Source organism: Tachysurus vachellii, chromosome 5 (assembly GCF_030014155.1).
Source record: "Tachysurus vachellii isolate PV-2020 chromosome 5, HZAU_Pvac_v1, whole genome shotgun sequence".
Classification (NCBI taxonomy): domain Eukaryota; kingdom Metazoa; phylum Chordata; class Actinopteri; order Siluriformes; family Bagridae; genus Tachysurus; species Tachysurus vachellii.
In genome coordinates, this window is record NC_083464.1 from 3,937,033 (window position 1) to 3,955,000 (window position 17,968).

At 43.7% G+C, this 17,968-nt stretch overlaps 1 protein-coding gene across 1 annotated transcript in view; it reads left to right on the forward strand.

Moving 5' to 3' along the window:
- The window catches only part of LOC132845518 (myosin-IIIa-like), a 55,396-nt gene that overhangs the window by 18,136 nt on the left and 19,292 nt on the right, over positions 1 to 17,968 (forward strand). The window contains exons 4-5 of the mRNA XM_060869540.1: positions 5,200 to 5,304; positions 6,191 to 6,290. Coding sequence (XP_060725523.1) covers positions 5,200 to 5,304; positions 6,191 to 6,290 — 205 coding nt within the window. The remainder of the gene's footprint in view (positions 1 to 5,199; positions 5,305 to 6,190; positions 6,291 to 17,968) is intronic.

Consider the following 17,968-nt stretch of genomic DNA (forward strand, 5'->3'; position numbering starts at 1 on the left):
GTGTGTTTGTCACTTTTTTTGTCTATATTTTATTTGTTGTTTCATTTGTTTTAGATAAATGTTGAACCAAGAAAATCTAAAATATCTGTGGCCCTAAAGTTCACTTGAGTTCAGCAGGACGGTTAATCAGACGGTTTATCATCGAGTGTCTGATTACAGGAATAATAATCCAAACAAAAAACTTTTCCCAGACACAAGAGGAACTTGTATCAAACTGACTTTAGCTCTTCCTGTTTGCATGTATCACCCCACATCACGTCTTCTCCTGAGCTCTTTCTCTCAGATGCTCTAAATAAGAGGATGGAGTTGTTGCCTTGGCAACACATAGAACAATTTTGTGTAATTTCAAGAGGGCTTTCTGTGGAGAAAAGAGCTGGTACTTGCGTCGGCTTTCCTCTCGGCACAGAGACAGATTAATTAAAGCTGTGTTCAGCCTCCATTGTTCTTTCAGCTTGAGACGTTTGGTTTAAAAACATGATTTCTCGAGATAGATCTGAAGAGCAGTGTGCTGGTTCTGCAGGTTCTTCGCCTCGAGTGCTACAGCCATGTACAGGCTGATGGGGTCAATTATAAGCACGTGTTTAATTAACTTTAAGGAAAGTTTTATTTGGGGATTTTAGCGGTGGCATTGTTAATAAACAGTAACAGTAAATCAGAGGTATGTCTAGAAGAACTGTGTGTGTGTGTGTGTGTGTGTGTCTTAATGGGGACACCATGTCCTCACAACAATAGGAATACAGATACAATTAACTTTGTGGGGACTTTTTTGATTGTGTCTAATCATTATATCAATGGAAGGTCCTCACAAGGACAGTAAGATGTGTGTGTGTGTGTGTGTGTGTCTGTGTGTTTAAGTATCAGTGGAAATAATGATGTTCCTGGAATTCATCATGTGAATTACACACTCAGTCAACGTTTCACTGACACTCTTTCACATTTCTCACCAACTTTTTACCTCAAAACAGTTTTTTAAACACATTCAACCGAATGTAGCAGAGCGCTCAGGGTGACCCCAGTACTGAGGTAGAAATCACACTCTCATTAAAATTGATGGTCAGCTTGTCAAACAGTTGAGCGCAAACACATCACATGACCTAGCTGACAGACTGAGCTGATGAGCAACAGGATGGAAGAATGCAAGAATTGGTTCATAATTTTGCAACACAGTATACACTCACCGGCAACTTTATTAGGTACACCTGTCCAACTGCTCGTTAACGCAAATTTCTAATCAGCCAATCACATGGCAGCAACTCAATGCATTTAGGCATGTAGACATGGTCAAGACGATCTGCTGCAGTTCAAACTGAGCGTCAGAATGGGGAAGAAAGGTGATTTAAGTGACTTTGAACGTGGCATGGTTGTTGGTGCCAGACGGGCTGGTCTGAGTATTTCAGAAACTGCTGATCTACTGGGATTTTCACGCACAACCATCTCTATGGTTTACAGAGAATGGTCGGAAAAAGAGAAAATATCCAGTGAGCGGCAGTTCTGTGGGCAAATGCCTTGTTGATGCCAGAGGTCAGAGGAGAATGGCCAGACTGGTTTGAGCTGATAGAAAGGCAACAGTAACTCAAATAACCACTCGTTACAACCGAGGTATGCAGAAGAGCATCTCTGAACGGGCTACAGCAGCAGAAGACCACACCAGTACCTAATAAAGTGGCCGGTGAGTGTATGTTCTGGATTGTGATTGGTCAGAAGGTGTGGATTATCACTGACCATGGTGCAGCTGCAATTGTTTATCTAAAAAGCAGCTAAACACCAAAATTTAGATTATCACACGTCAAACACACGTCTAAAACACACTGACAGAACAACAGTCTTGAATTGTTTTAGATCAGACTCACTGACACAACATCAGATGCTTCTTTATAATGATTAGGGATGTGGTGTCCTTATTGGTTAAGATGTTGGTCTACAGATTGGAAGGTTGTGAGCTTGAACCCCAGGTCCACAAAGCCACGACTGCTGGGCATGATTGAAATGATTGAAAAGTCCCAGAAGTCAAACATCAAACATTGTTATACCGATAAAAACGCTTGTCTAGTTCCACGCCAACTGGATGTGAGAATGAGTTAAGATTCATGCTGACTATACAACTATACAAAGTTCAACTATACAAACTACCCAAAGTAGAACAAACTAGTGACAATTCGATTTGGACCAGCAAAGCAAAAACCAGAGTAATCTAGAATATCATCTGCCCTAAACAGAAAGTATGCCCACACAGAAAATCTCTACAGAGTCAGTCTCAAACAGTTCAGGCTCTGGATTGTTGAACAGAGGATCCGGGTTCAAGGAGGTGCTGTATTCTAACTACCCTGTACTCCAAAGTTGGGATATGTGAAGAAAGAGACTCACTGTGCTTGACTCACTCAAATTTATTTATTTATTTATTTACTTACTTACTGATTTATTTGTGGGGGCACGGTGGCTTAGTGGTTAGCACGTTCGCCTCACACCTCCAGGGTCGGGGTTCGATTCCTGCCTCCGCCTTGTGTGTGTGGAGTTTGCATGTTCTCCCCGTGCCTCGGGGGTTTCCTCCGGGTACTCCGGTTTCCTCCTCCGGTCCAAAGACATGCATGGTAGGTTGATTGACATCTCTGGAAAAATTGTCCGTAGTGTGTGATTACGTGAGTGAATGAGAGTATGTGTGTGTGTGCCCTGTGATGGGTTGGCACTCCGTCCAGGGTGTATCCTGCCTTGATGCCCGATGACGCCTGAGATAGGCACAGGCTCCCCGTGACCTGAGGTAGTTCGGATAAGCGGTAGAAAATGAGAGAGATTGAGTGATTTATTTGTATTTATAATCTTGTTTTCATTTAATGCTTTGGCAACACGTACAATTCATCATGCCAATAATGTTCATTTACAGTGCATCAGGAAAGTATTCACGGTGCTCCACTTTTTCCACAGTTTGTTTTGTTATAGCCTTATTCCAAAATTGATTAAATTATTGGCCCTTGGAGGAGTTGTCGCTGCGCTCTTGGGGTAATTTTGGTCACCACCATGTTTTCGCCATTTGTGGATATCGGCTCTCATTGTGGTTCGCTGGAGTCCTGTGCTTTAGAAATGGCTTTATAACCTTTTCCAGACTGATAGATCTCAATTACTTTCTTTCTTATTTGTTTCTGAATTTCTTTGGATCTCGGTATGATGTGTAGCTTTTGAGGATCTTATGGTCTACTTCACTTTGTCAGTCAGGTCTTATTTAAGTGATGTCTTGATTGTGAACAGGTGTGGCAGTAATCAGGCCTGGGTGTGGATAGAGAAACTCAGGTGTAATAAACCACAATTAAGTTATGTTTAACCCTTGTATGTTGTTCGGGTCTGTGGGACCTGTATTCATAAACAACAATAGTTTTGAAAAACTTTGCTTCCTTGTAAATTTGTTGATTTTTTCCCACTCATAACTTCATTAAATTTGATTTTCTTTTTTTTATTACATTTTATTAAAAAACAACAAAAAACAAGTAGCACTTTAATTAAAAAATGTGATGTAATAAAGATAAAGGGCAAATATTAACCATATATCGTCGCTGTCAGACGGAATCCTCGTATCTCCAAAACCGTTATTTTTCAGGAAATTAAAAAAACGCTGTACCTTATTTGCAGTGCACAGGGTTTAGTCCGCGTTGCAGTGGATTGTCTTGCGCTAAATTCCTGTCCTCAGACGAGCACCAGAACTAGCGGGGGTCAAGATTTTTTTTTCTTTGAGCCCAGTGTTTTGAAGACATTTACCTCAGAAGACGTGTTGATTCGTTGCGACTCTTCTTGAGGAGAAATATGCCGTGAAGCTCTCCCGCGGAGTGAGGAAGAGGTGGACAGTTGAAGTGTCCAATGGAGTTATGAGATTTGCACTCAAGCTATTTTCAAGACTTTAGATTGGTTAATAACTTGTAAAAATAACAGACCCACGTGGGGACTGACCAATAGCATCGATATGTGAAAAAATATGAAATTGACCAAATTTGGACATACGAGGTTTCCGCCCGACAGCGACGATATGCTATTTATATTGCTTGTAATTGGGAGTAGTACATAAAATTTTTGATTGTGTTGAATTAAAAACCCAGAAATGCAGCGGGTCCAACAGACCCACGAACACTGGCTGAGTAACAAAAATACGAACATCATACAAGGGTTAAACAGGGGGCAAACACTTTTTGGGGTCCACACAGGACCATGTGGGTTTGGATTTTGTTTTCCTTAATAATAAAAACCTTCATTTAAAATCTGCATGTTGTGTTTACTTGTGTTATCTTTGACTAATATTTAAATTTGTTTGATGATTTGAAACATTAAAGTGTGACAAACGTGCAGGAAAATAAAAAATGAGGAAGGGGGCCAACACTTTTTCACACCACTGTAAACATGGCTTCCATCAATGCCATATGTTTTATAACCTCAACATAAATACACAAATTAATTACAATGCTCACCACTGGACAGTTTTTCACAATCAACACACATTTTAGTTATTTGACTGGACTTTTTGTATATGCAAATAATCAGCCTCACTTAACACTCATCTGTTGTACTTTTGTCCTTGTGTCAACTTTCTTTCTTTCTTTCTTTCTTTCTTTCTTTCTTTCTTTCTTTCTTTCTTTCTTTCTTCTCCTTCAGTCTTGATGCTTTGACAGTATTTTATGCTCCTTTCTTTCTTTCTTTCTTTCTTTCTTTCTTTCTTTCTTTCTTTCTTTCTTTCTTTCTTTCTTATTTTCTTCCTTGCTTTCTAGTTTCTAAAAGAGAAACTATTTTGTATGCTTGTCACTTACTTTGTTGCCCTACAAATGTTGATGCATTAAATCCTATAAATCATCTGCACTCGAAGAAATCAGAATCTGAATGATGAACGATAGAAAACATTCAGGATTTTTTTTTATTTTCAATTCAATAAAGAAATGATGTCTTCATTCATCAAATTGCTCCAGTGATCAAATATTAATTTGAACATCCATCATTTATTCATCTAATCATTTGATGATCAAATAATTTTTTTCCTCTGCTCCTGATATTAAAAGTGTTTCATGAGCTTTATTTGTGATATTTGGTTCGAGGTCTGTGGAGAAAATATCCTGATTGGATGTTTTGGTTAAAGAGATTGTGTTGTTTTTGAAAAGTGTAATAACTTCCTGATCACATTTTCCTGTGTGTGTGTGTGTGTGTGTGTGTGTGTGTGTGTGATTTGTTTAGCTGTGTAACGGCGGCTCGGTGACAGATCTGGCTAAAGGAATGCTGAAAAGGGGAGAGCGGATGGACGAAGCAATCATCGCCTACATTTTACATGGGGCACTGATGGTAGGTCTGCTTCATCATCATCATCATCATCAACATCATCATCATCATCATCATCATCGTCATCATAAATGTTCATAAATGTTCATAAAGTTCATAAAGTTCATAAAGTTCAGGGATGCGGTAGCCCAGTGGTTAAGGTGTTGGGCTACTGATCGGAAGGTCATGGGTTCAAACCCCAGGTCCACCATGCTGCCACTGCTGGGCCCCTGAGCAAGGCCCTTAACCCTCAGTTGTAAGTCACTCTGGATAAGGGTGTCTGCTAAATGCCGTAAATGTAAATCAGGACTCCATTGTTCGTTCAGTGTGTTTTAGACACTTGGAGCATCTCAGAGCAGAAATCAACATTTACTCTGAAAATACAAACAAAAAAGTGTGGAAAAATCAAACAAACTTTTCTATGAATTCGTTGCCCCTGGTACATTTTAACTAATTGTTTTAAACAATTGAGGGTTAAGGGCCTAACAGCACCAGCTTTTGGTGGACTTGGGATTCAAACTCACTATTTGTAGAAACACTACAAATTCTTAAAGTCTTGAGTTTCTACTTTTCATATGAGCTTCATATTAACACCACTGTGGAGTGAGACATGATAAAGACACTCAGTCATCCACATGGACACAACAATGTTCACAAGAACTCCAATGTGCTGGTTAAAAGGATTAATGAATGAATAGAGTGAGAAATGTAGCTTGTCATTCTGAATGCCGCCACATGCTGCCTGCTTATTGAAATGAACACAACAGAGACATGATGCTTTCAATGGAAAAAATAAAGACCCTCTCGCAGATATTGTGTTATTTAGTATTTGTATAGATGGTGCCGGGCTTTTAGATTTCACTGATAAACTCTGTGTGTGTGTGTGTGTGTGTGTTTGTGTTTTGTTCAGGGCCTTCATCATTTACACAAGAATAACACCATCCATCGAGATATAAAAGGGAACAACATCCTCCTGACCACTCAGGGGGGGATAAAGCTGGTTGACTTCGGTGAGTAGTTAAATTGGTGCATTAAGGTGTGTGTGTGTGTGTGTGTGTGTGTGTGTGTGTGTGTGTGTGTGTGTGTGTGGGTGTGTGTGAGCCATAAACTCGGATGCTTCTCCGATTCTAATTTGATGCTACTTTACTTCCTTTTGTTAGTGCATATGGAGAGAGAGAGAGAGAGAGAGAGAGAGAGAGAGAGAGAGAGAGAAAATCATAGAGAGACTTTTTGCCTTTTTATAATTCCTTATTTGCACCTCACATATAATAAAAATCAAAGTGACGAAAGAAAGAAAGAAAGAAAGAAAGAAAGAAAGAAAGAAAGAAAGAAAGAAAGAAAGAAAGAAAGAAAAATATTACAATATTTTCAATAAATAAGGTAAAAGATAACAGTAATAATTAGTTTAGCTGTGGTGCAAAGCTGAGTTATCCTAATGTAACAGAGTACAGAGCAACACCCACTGATTCAAATCATGTGCAAATCATTCATGCATATGTAGAAACTAAAATCAGTCAAGATTATTGATTTAACAAGTCTGGAGAAAATTCTTTTGGCATCACAGTGGGGGTTTTTTTTGTGTTTAGTGTTTTGTGTAATTTATTATTTTTTTTTTAGGTATATTGCCATTTCACTTCACTAAAGATAAAATTAAACAGTTAGTTTCTGAACCTGTGTCTGTTGACATATTGAAAACCAAGAATAAAATATTAAGTAAAATCAACACAAACAGACTTGCTATGTAAACAGTTTTTTCCTATTTAAGACCTTAACGTTTGCCATGCGGAGCAGCTTCCCAAACACTGTCCGAAAGTCCATTTTCCCTAATCCTGGCACTTTAGGAAGGGGTTTGCACACCCATAAATGTCAGTTGGGGAAAGGGTCTTTCTTCTGCAGGACCTGTTTTGCTAGCCTTATAATCCTTTGGCTGAACACGCTTCTCTGATGCTAAGGGAGACCTCCAGTGATGTACAGTAGGAGCTGATTGACAACACGCAGGGACCACAGTGCCATACATGCTGCCAGGTCCTCTGCCAATGACAGGACTGTTCATGCTCTTTTCACCAGCTCCCAGAGTTTCACAAACCCTCAGGAGATAATAATATGTTTAATTTAATTTATATAGCACCTTTCCCAAGCTCAAGGACGCTTTACAAGGTACATAGTGTAACATGCATATTCGTCGGACATTTGCCCAGGACAAAGGATCATACATGAACACACATATACATATTTGTCGGACATTTGCCCAGGACGAAGGATCACATGCAGCTGCATGAGATAATAGCAAAAGACAGGACTATACACAAAAACATACAGTACAAGAGATAGGACTCTACATAGTACACGATACATACACCACATTTCAGAAAAATTAAGGACTCCTAATACATATGCATTTACTGATAGTGAAGGTTGAAAAGGTGGGTCTTAAGCCTTGATTTAAATTCAGACAGAGTGGTGATGGTTCTGAGTGCAATGGGCAGGGAGTTCCATAGCGTTGGAGCAATGACAGAAAAGGATCTGCCACCCACAGAGGATATTTAGTGCCTTATAAGTGAGCAGTATGATTTTATATTTTATGCGTGATAAAACTTTTTTTATTTACTGTAGACTGGCAGCCAGTGAAGATCGAATAATATGGGGGTGATGTGGGCAGATTTTTTATTGGAGGTTAACATTCTGGCAGCCGAGTTTTGTATGTACTGTAAATGTGAGATCGAGTGAGCTGAGAGACCAGAGAAGAGTGAATTGCAGTAATCGAGACGGGACGTAATCAGAGCATGTACTAATGTTTCGGCATCATTTCTGCAGATAAAAGGTCGCAGTTTGACAATGCGTTGTAAATGAAAAAAAGACGTTTTGGAGAGGCTGTGAGTATGGGCATCAAAGGATAGTGAGGGGTCGAATATGATACCTAAATTTCTAACAGTAGCTGAGGGGAAAATCGTAGTAGCATCCAGATCAAGACTAAAGTCCACAGAGTTGTTTTTTATTAGAGATAGAGGACCAGTTATCAGAATGTCGGTTTTACCCAGATTCAGGCTAAGGAAATTTGAGTGTAGCCATAGTTTTAACTAGCTAACACAAGAGGAGAGTGAGGATTTTACATTAACAGAATCTGGTCGACAGGCAGTATATAACTGAATATCATCAGCATAACATTGATAGCTAAAAACATGTCAACGAATGATGTTTCCAAGCGGCTGAATGTACAGAATGCATAGAAGTGGGCCAAGAACAGAGCCCTGTGGGACACCCTGTTTAAGTAAGACAGTAGGAGATTTGGAATTGTGTATGGAGATGTGATATTGCCTGCCCGTGAGATAAGAGGAAAACCAGGATAGTGCAGAGCCTGATATGCCAAATTCCACTAAGCGGGAAAGTAATATCTTATGACAGATAGTATCAAAGACAGAGCTGAGGTCTAATAACAGCAGATAGACAGGGCAGGGGCAATAGAAGTCCACCAGCAGGGTCTAGATGTTTGCTAGCAGGTTTGACGGCGGTTCCACACATGCCAACTTGTGCCAGAGGGATGATGGGGTTAGGTTGTTGATAACCAGCATTTGTCCCCTGTAGGGCATCCTTGGGACTGACCACTTCCACCTGCTCAGTCTGCCCTTCACATACAGGTGCTGGTCATATCATTAGAATATCATCAAAAAGTTGATTTATTTCACTAATTCCATACAAAAAGTGAAACTTGTATATTGTAGTATTTTCGTTTTGCAATTTTATATATATATATATATATATATATATATATATATATATATATATATATATATATATGACGTGCATTGAGGTGGGAGGAATTAAAACAGGCAAGTAGACTGTTTACTCTTTATTTAACAACAGCCGTGCCGGCCACAACCTTCATCAGTCAAACTCACCCAACCAGAACAACACACTCCCAGGAAATCCCTCCACCTCTAAGCGGGCACTATTTAACATAAGTATATGTGCGCTGCACAATATACTACATCCTCCTTTCTTATAATAAAAAAACAAAAGTTTATCTTTAGCAGGAAAGATGTATAAGATGTAAAATGTAACTTGGCTTAAATAATATTTCCATGTGTATCAATCAGGGATACATTAAACTTAAGCTGAACTAAACATCCATCCATCCATCCATCTTCTACCGCTTATCCGGGGCCGGGTCGCGGGGGCAGCAGTCTGAGCAGGGACACCCAGACTTTCCTCTCCCCACACTTCCTCCAGCTCCTCCGGGGGAATACCGAGGCGTTCCCAGGCCAGCCGAGAGACATAGTCCCTCCAGCGTGTCCTAGGTCTTCCCCGGGGCCTCCTCCTGGTTGGACATGCCCGGAACACCTCCCCAGGGAGGCGTCCAGGAGGCATCCGGAACAGATGCCCGAGCCACCTCAGCTGACTCCTCTCGATGTGGAGGAGCAGCGGCTCTACTCTGAGCTCCTCCCGAGTGACCGAGCTCCTCACCCTATCTCTAAGGGAGCGCCCAGCCACTTTGCGGAGGAAACTCATTTCGGCTGCCTGTATCCGGGATCTTGTCCTTTCGGTCATGACCCAAAGCTCATGACCATAGGTGAGGGTAGGAACGTAGATCGACTGGTAAATAGAGAAATTCTGGTAAGTAAAAAAATTCTTTACCACAACAGACCGGTATATCGACCGCATCACTGCAGAAGATACACCGATCCGCCTGTCAATCTCCCGCTCCATCCTTCCCTCACTCGTGAACAAGACCCCAAGATACTTAAACTCCTCCACTTGAGGCAGGAGCTTTCCACCAACCTGAAGGGGGCAAGCCACCCTTTTCCGGCTGAGAACCATGGCCTCGGACTTGGAGGTGCTGATTCTCATCCCCGCCGCTTCACACTCGGCTGCAAACCGTCCCAGTGCACGCTGAAGGTCCTGATTTGAAGAAGCCAACAGGACAACATCATCTGCAAAAAGCAGAGACGAAATCCCGTGGTCCCCAAACTGGGGAACAAGTCTGACTTACTGCCGGCAATGCGAACCAAACTCCTGCTCCGGTCATATAGGGACCGGACAGCCCTTAGCAGAGGGCCCCGGACCCCATACTCCCAGAGCACCTTCCACAGATCACCATGAGGGACACAGTCGAATGCCTTCTCCAGATCCACAAACACATGTGGACTGGTTGGGCAAACTCCCATGAACCCTCCAGCAACCTGGTGAGGGTATAGAGATGGTCCAGTGTTCCACGACCGGGACGAAACCCGCATTGTTCCTCCTGAATCCGAGGTTCGACTATCGGCCGAATTCTCCTCTCCAGTACCCTGGCATAGACTTTTCCGGGGAGGCTGAGGAGTGTGATCCCCCCTGTAGTTGGAACACACCCTCCGGTCCCCCTTCTTAAACAGAGGGACCACCACCCCAGTCTGCCAGTCCAGAGGCACTGTCCCCAACCGCCACGCGATGTTGCAGAGGCGTGTCAACCAAGACAGCCCCACAACATCCAGAGACTTGAGGTACTCAGGGCGGATCTCATCCACCCCCGGTGCCTTGCCACTGAGGAGCTTCTCAACCACCTCTGTGACCTCAGCTTGGGGGATCGACGAGTCCTCAACCGAGCCCTCTGCCTCTGCTTCCTCAGTGGAAGACATGTCGGTGGGGTTGAGGAGATCCTCGAAGTACTCCTTCCACCGTCCAAGAATGTCCGCAGTCGAAGTCAGCAGATTCCCACTCCCACTGTAAACAGTGTGAGCAGGGCACTGCTTCCCCCTCCTGAGGCGCCGGACGGTTTGCCAGAATTTCTTAGCTCGCTTGGCCCTCCGGTACCTATCAGCTGCCTCCGGAGTCCCCCGAGCCAACCAGGCTTGATAGGACTCCTTCTTCAGCTTGACGGCATCCCTTACTTCCGGGGTCCACCACCGGGTTCGGGGATTGCCGCCGCGACAGGCACCGGAGACCTTACCTACCATGACCTCCTTTTTTTTTTTTTTTTTAAACACAACATACGCCCAGTATTGTATGCACTCATTGGCTTAACACATAGTCCTTGAATCTCACTGGTGGCCTAATAACTCGGCCAATTCTGGTTTGACGTATCTGTGGAGGAGAAGAAGATTGCACACACGCAGTCTCATCAGCACCGGTAGGAGCGACCGGGGTGCTGTCTATCTCATCCTCAAGACTGTCAAGACTGAACGTCGCTAGGTGTCTTCCTTAGGTGTCTCCTGTTGCGTCTGTACTGTTGTCCTGAAGATGTCACTACGTCATAGGAACGAGGTTCAGCACGCGTCGCCATGACAACAGCAGGCCATCCTCGTTCAGTTTGCATGTGAACAGTCCCACCTGACAACAGCAACGGAAGTTTCTTTGTGCCTCTGTTGTAATAAGCACGCTGTCTTCTTTGGAGGTCCTGAAGAGTAGAATGTGAATGTTCTCAGGACCCTGTCCATAAGCAGTTGTGCAGGAGAATAACCCATACCTGTGATGGGTGTGTTCCTGAGAGTTAGAAGTGCTAGAAATGGGTCAGTGTTGGTTTGTTTGGCCTTCTTTAACAGGTGCTTAACAGTCTTCACAGTTCTCTCCGCCAGGCCATTTGACTGCGCATAGCCTGGGCTGGAGTGAGTGAGCTTAATTCCCCATGCTGTGGCGAACTTTATCATGTCTTGGCTTGCAAAAGGCATATGGTCACACACAATCTCTTTAGGTATACCCATTCTGGCAAATATCAATTTCATCTTGTTAACAACTGTTTGTGTTGTCTTGTCACTGATGTTTTGTACTTCCGGGTATTTGGAAAAATAATCCACAACCAGAAGAAATGAGTGACCATTGATTTCAAATATGTCAGCTCCTACTTTCAGCCAAGGAAGCTCTGGGATTTCATGTGAGATCATCGGCTCCCTCTGATGGCGAGGCTGGAACTGCTGGCAAGTTGCACATGACTCCACCATTTTCTCAATGTCTCTTGTCATACCTGGCCAATACCAGTGTACTCTGGCTAGAGCTTTGGTGCGTTGCATACCTTGGTGTGCCGCATGCAGCCTCTGTAACATGTCTGACCTCATTTTACTCGGTAGAATAATTCTGTCTCCCGCAAACATTATTCCTTCTCTTATTGACACCGAGTGTCTAATAGGCCAGTATTGTGTCACTGTTCTGTCAACCTGTTTTCTGTGATGTGGCCAACCGTGCCTGTGAATGTCCAGCAATATTTGTAATATGACGTCGTTTTTGTGTCTCATGCTTTAACTGCATCAGAGCCTCTGGGCTCAAGGCCTCTGTTGGCTCAAGGGCATAGATCACTTTTTCATCAAATATATCATCCTGTCTCTGTTGCTCATGTGTTGTTGCTCGTGAGAGTGTGTCTGCTATCAGTAGCTCTCTGCCTGGCGTGTAGATTACATTCAGGTCGTATTGTTGCAGCTGAAGTAGCATCCGCTGAAGTCTGGACGGAGCTGTTCCAAGTGGCTTTCTTAAGATTGCTTCCAAAGGTTTGCGATCCGACTGCACATTAACCTTGACTCCATAGGCGTATTGATGAAAACGTTTCACTGAAAACACAATAGCCAGAAGCTCCTTCTCTATCTGTGCATAGTTTTTTTCTGTGTCAGTTAGAGCTCTGGATGCATAGGCGATAGGATGTCCCTCTTGCATTAGACATGCGCCTAGACCGTCCTTGGATGCATCTGCTTGTATCACGACAGCTTTCTTTGGGTCAAAAAATTTAAGAACAGGGGCTGTTATGAGCGCATTTTTTAGGTTCTTTACGGCTTCCTCATGTTCATGTTGCCATTGCCATACACTGTCCTTTCTCAGCAGTTGTCTCAGTGGCGCTGTGGCTGTCGCTTCTCCGGGTATGTATTGTGCGAGATACTTGATCATCCCAAGCATGCATTGCAGTGCAGGTTTGTCTGTGGGGGATGGCATGTCAACTATTGCCTTAACTTTTGCACTGTCCACTTTGACACCCTCTGATGTCACAACATGACCCATATATTTGACACTGTTCACCTTGTATTGGATCTTCTCTATGTTGAATTTGACATTAGCTTCCTTTGCTCTAGTCATCACTTTTTGCAGAATTTCGTCGTGTTCATTTTCCGTGGATGCAGCGATAATCATGTCATCAGCAATTATATGAACACCCGTGATGTCCCCAAATGTCTCACAGTTGCGCTGCTGAAAAACTTCACTCGCCGACTTAATCCCAAATGGTAGGCGCTTAAACCTATAGCGCCCCCATGGTGTGTTGAAAGTGCACAATAGTGACGACTCCTTGTTGAGCTTTATTTGCCAATTCTCGTCCAGCACTGTGAAGATTTTCTTACCAGCAAGTTTGCACAACACCTCATCTGCTGTGGGAATTGAGTAATGCTGTCTCAAAATGGCCTTATTTAAGGCTGTAGGATCTAGGCAAACCCTCAGCTTCTTCTTGTCTTTCTTTTCAGTGACCACAAGACAATTGACCCATGTTGTTGGCTCAGTCACTTGTTCAATAACATCAGCTTTTAACAGGTCATCAAGTGTGTCTCTCAGTCTATCCATAACTGCCAGTGGTACTTTCCTGCAGCCATGTATGACAGGAGTGACTGTAGGATCAATGTGGATGTGATGTTCTCCTGAGAACTCACCAAGTCCTTCAAAGACACTTGCATGTTGCTTTAGCAGCTCGTCTTTTGTAGATGGGTACTTGACTGTGAGCGTATCAATGTCCATCCTTTTTATTAGACCTAATGCTTCACATGCATCCTTGCCTAGGATAGCTGTGTCTGAGTGGTTTGACACATAAAACAGCAGGTTGGACTTGGTTTGAGCATTGGAACACTCCAGTGAGATTGTTCCCTCCGGTTTCAGTTTAACTCCACCGTACGCCACCAACACTGTATTTGTCGGTTTCAGTTGCAGGTTTACTCGTTTTTCATGCTTGACTTTTCTCATCAGTGTTTTGTACACAGCCTGCGGTAGTACATTTGTTTCTGCTCCTGTGTCTAACTTGAACTTAACCGACATGCTTCCTACATCTATGTCAGCATACCAGGAATTGTCTCTTTTAGCGCGTAGGTGGTCTATGTTCACTGTCCCAATGAAAAGTGAATCTATTTCTGAGCTCAAATTATACATTTTCATCGTATGTGTTGCTTTTGTAGACTCACACATCTTTGCGTAGTGATTGAGCTTACCATACTTTCGGCACAAGACTCCAAATGCTGGGCAAAGCCTTGGTTGATGTGACTTTCCACATTTCCTGCACACTTGACCCTTTACTTTCATGCTGTCACTTTGTACTTGTGGTTTTCTTCCTTGTTTCCACTGTTGATTGTCTTTGGACTTGTTCACTGCATGTATTGCTCTTTCTTGTGTTGTAGTACTCATTGCTTGTATTTGTGCTTTGGCAGTCTCCGCTGCTCTGCAGATGTCAATCGCTCTCTCAAGTGTGAGATCAGACTCTCTTAACAGTCTTTCTTTGAGCCGTGTATCATTCAAACTGAATACAATCTTGTCTCTGATCATGTCGTTTTCTGATGCACCGAATTCACAGTCCTTGCTTCTCTGTCTCAACTCAGTCACATATTTCTCAATGGCAACTGACTCTGCCATGGGATGAGCCCAAAACTGATGTCTTTCAAACACAGTGTTTTTCTTTGGCTGGCAATATGTTTTGAATGCATATAAAATATCATCCACTGTTAGCTCTGCTTCATCCGCCTGTGCAACATTTAGTGTGTTGTATACATCTAGAGCGTCCTCTCCGAGTGCATGCAGTAAGATAGCTACCTGTACTTTAGCTTCCTTTTCTGCAGCACCACTTGCAGTCATGTATATTTGAAAGCGTTGTTCCCATCTTCTCCAGTTTTCGCTTATATTGCCTGCTAACACGAGCGGGGACGGTAGTTTAAACTGATCCATCTCTTTACCGCTTCCAAGCGTAGCCGCCTGCTCGCTCCCGCTAGCGTAGCCGTTAGCAAAAGTCCGTGGCTAACTCCGGCAAACAAAAAAAAATAAAATCGGCGCACTGGACCACTTCTGACACCATGTAGTATTTTCGTTTTGCAATTATATATATATGACGTGCATTGAGGTGAGAGGAATTAAAACAGGCAAGTAGACTGTTTACTCTTTATTTAACAACAGCCGTGCCGGCCACAACCTTCATCAGTCAAACTCACCCAACCAGAACAACACACTCCCAGGAAATCCCTCCGCCTCTAAGCGGGCACTATTTAACATAAGTATATGTGCGCTGCACAATATACTACATATATTATATTCATTCATTGCACACAGACTGATATATTTCAAATGTTTATTTCTTTTAATTTTGATGATTATAACTGACAACTAAGGAAAATCCCAAATTCAGTATCTCAGAAAATTAGAATAATACTTAAGACCAATACAAAGAAAGGATTTTTAGAAATCTGGGCCAACGGAAAAGTGTGAAGATGAAAAGTTTGAGCATGCACTCAATACTTAGTTGGGGCTCCTTTTGCCTGAATTACTGCAGCAATGCGGCGTGCTCAGGCGTGTTATGAGAGCCCAGGTTGCTCTGATAGTGGCCTTCAGCTCTTCTGCATTGTTGGGTCTGGCATAACGCATCCTCCTCTTCACAATACCCCATAGATTTTCTATGGGGTTAAGGTCAGGCGAGTTTGCTGGCCAATTAAGAACAGGGATCCCATGGTTCTTAAACCAGGTACTGGTAGCTTTGGCACTGTTTGCAGGTGCCAAGTCCTGTTGGAAAATAAAATCTGCATCTCCATAAAGTTGGTCAGCAGCAGGAAGCATGAAGGGCTTTAAAACTTCCTGGTATATGGCTGCTTTGACCTTGGACATCAGAAAACACAGTGGACCAACACCAGCAGATGACATGGCACCCCAAACCATCACTGACTGTGGAAACTTTACACTGGACCTCAAGCAATGTGGATTGTGTACCTCTCCACTCTTCCTCCAGACTCTGGGACCCTGATTTCCGAAGGAAATGCAAAATTTACTTTCATCAGAGAACATAACTTTGGACCACTCAGCTGCGGTCCAGTCCTTTTTGTCTTTAGCCCAGGTGAGATGCTACTGACTCTGTCTGTGCACTTCATGCTTCCTGCTGCTGACCAACTTTATGGAAATGCAGATTTCATTTTCCAACAGGAAATTTCAACAGGAAAATCAGTGAGCCAGGCGCTGTTAGCAAACTGGATTAACCCTGTTCTGGCTCCCAATAGAGACAAAACGTGAGGAGGAGGAGTTACACCATGAACTCGAGTGGTGGACATAAGTCCTCAAGGCCCTTACTGGGCAAAGCAAATGCAGCCACTCCTGTTCTGCCAACTCATGGGGTGGGGTACCAGGCCATACTGGGCACCTTAGAGACATATCCCTCCCTGGGGAGCAGAATAGCCTTGGACATGCCAGGGGCAGATTCTTGGCAGGTGGGGGCAATTGACAGGGCCTGCATATCTCTCACTCATTTGAGAGAGGCCAAGGCTAGGAGCAGAGCCATCTTCAGGGTCAGAAACTTCTCAGAGGTTGACACCATGGGCTCAAAGAGGGCTACCAGCAGCCCCTCCAGGACCACAGAGAGGTCCCAGGAAGGAAGGCGTGGTCTGCAGGAAGGCCTTAGCTGCCTGACACCATACAGAAAGTGAGAGACCAGAGGGTGTCCACCCAAGGAAGCCCCAAGGACAGGTTCATGGTTTGCAGCAATGGCAGCCATGTACACCTTTAAAGTAGGCGGGGTCAGGCCCAGAGAAAATAACCGCACGGGCAGTGAACTGGATGAACAGGGTTCATTGCACCAGAGTCAAAAAAAGCCTCCATTTCAAAGCATACAGCTTCCTAGTGGAGGGAACCCCAATATTCAATAAGTCTCTGTCACCTCATATGAAAGGGCTGCCTTTAGTAACACAGCCCTCATCTCCAGACAATTTATGTGTGCTTCTATAAGGATAAGGGCCCTTCTATAGACATGGGCAGGGTGGCCATCCAGCCCAAAGTGAGGCACTCGTCGAAAGAATCCTAGATCCCTAGAGTGGGATGAGCTAGGAGGGGGTTGGATGCAGTTGGAAGATCCCCCAAGCTGCTCGTCGCGGAGAGGTATAAACTCCCTGAAAGCTGCCGACTGGCAGTACTCACTGTGTCGCTGAACAAGCCCTGAGGTAAAATTGGGGCATCCAGGAGAAAGGACGTATACTTCATGGCAACCAGCACAGCCATTGAATGGCCTATGGAGCTGGCCGTCTGCTTTGTGGCACGGAGCGCAAAATCCATGGCTCGGTGGAGCTCAGCTACCGCTTGAGGGTCCAACCCCTAGCCCCTGTCGAGCTCTCTCGGCAGGTCAGCCTGGTAGGCCTCACCCGCTTGGCCTGCTGCCTTATAGGCTTTACCTACAAGAGCTGAAGTAGCTCTGCAAGGCTTGGATGGAAGTGGTATTGCACTTCCTCAATGTGGGTGATGAAGGGGAGTGATCGCTCACAAGCGTCTCTTCAATCCCAGGCATTTCCCTATATCCATGACTTTATAATGGCTGACATGGCAGGGGAAAAAGGCATGCTTGGGGATTTCCCCAAGTCCTTCAACACCTGGGAAAAAGGCAGCCACCTGCGTGAAGGTTAAAAAGAGGTCGTCTAGCTTAGAACTAACTAACTTCCTCTTCAGGCCAATCAAAATTCAACTTAGACACAACGTGTCACCACCTTGAGGAGCTCCTCGAACGCCACTGATTGCAGTGGCA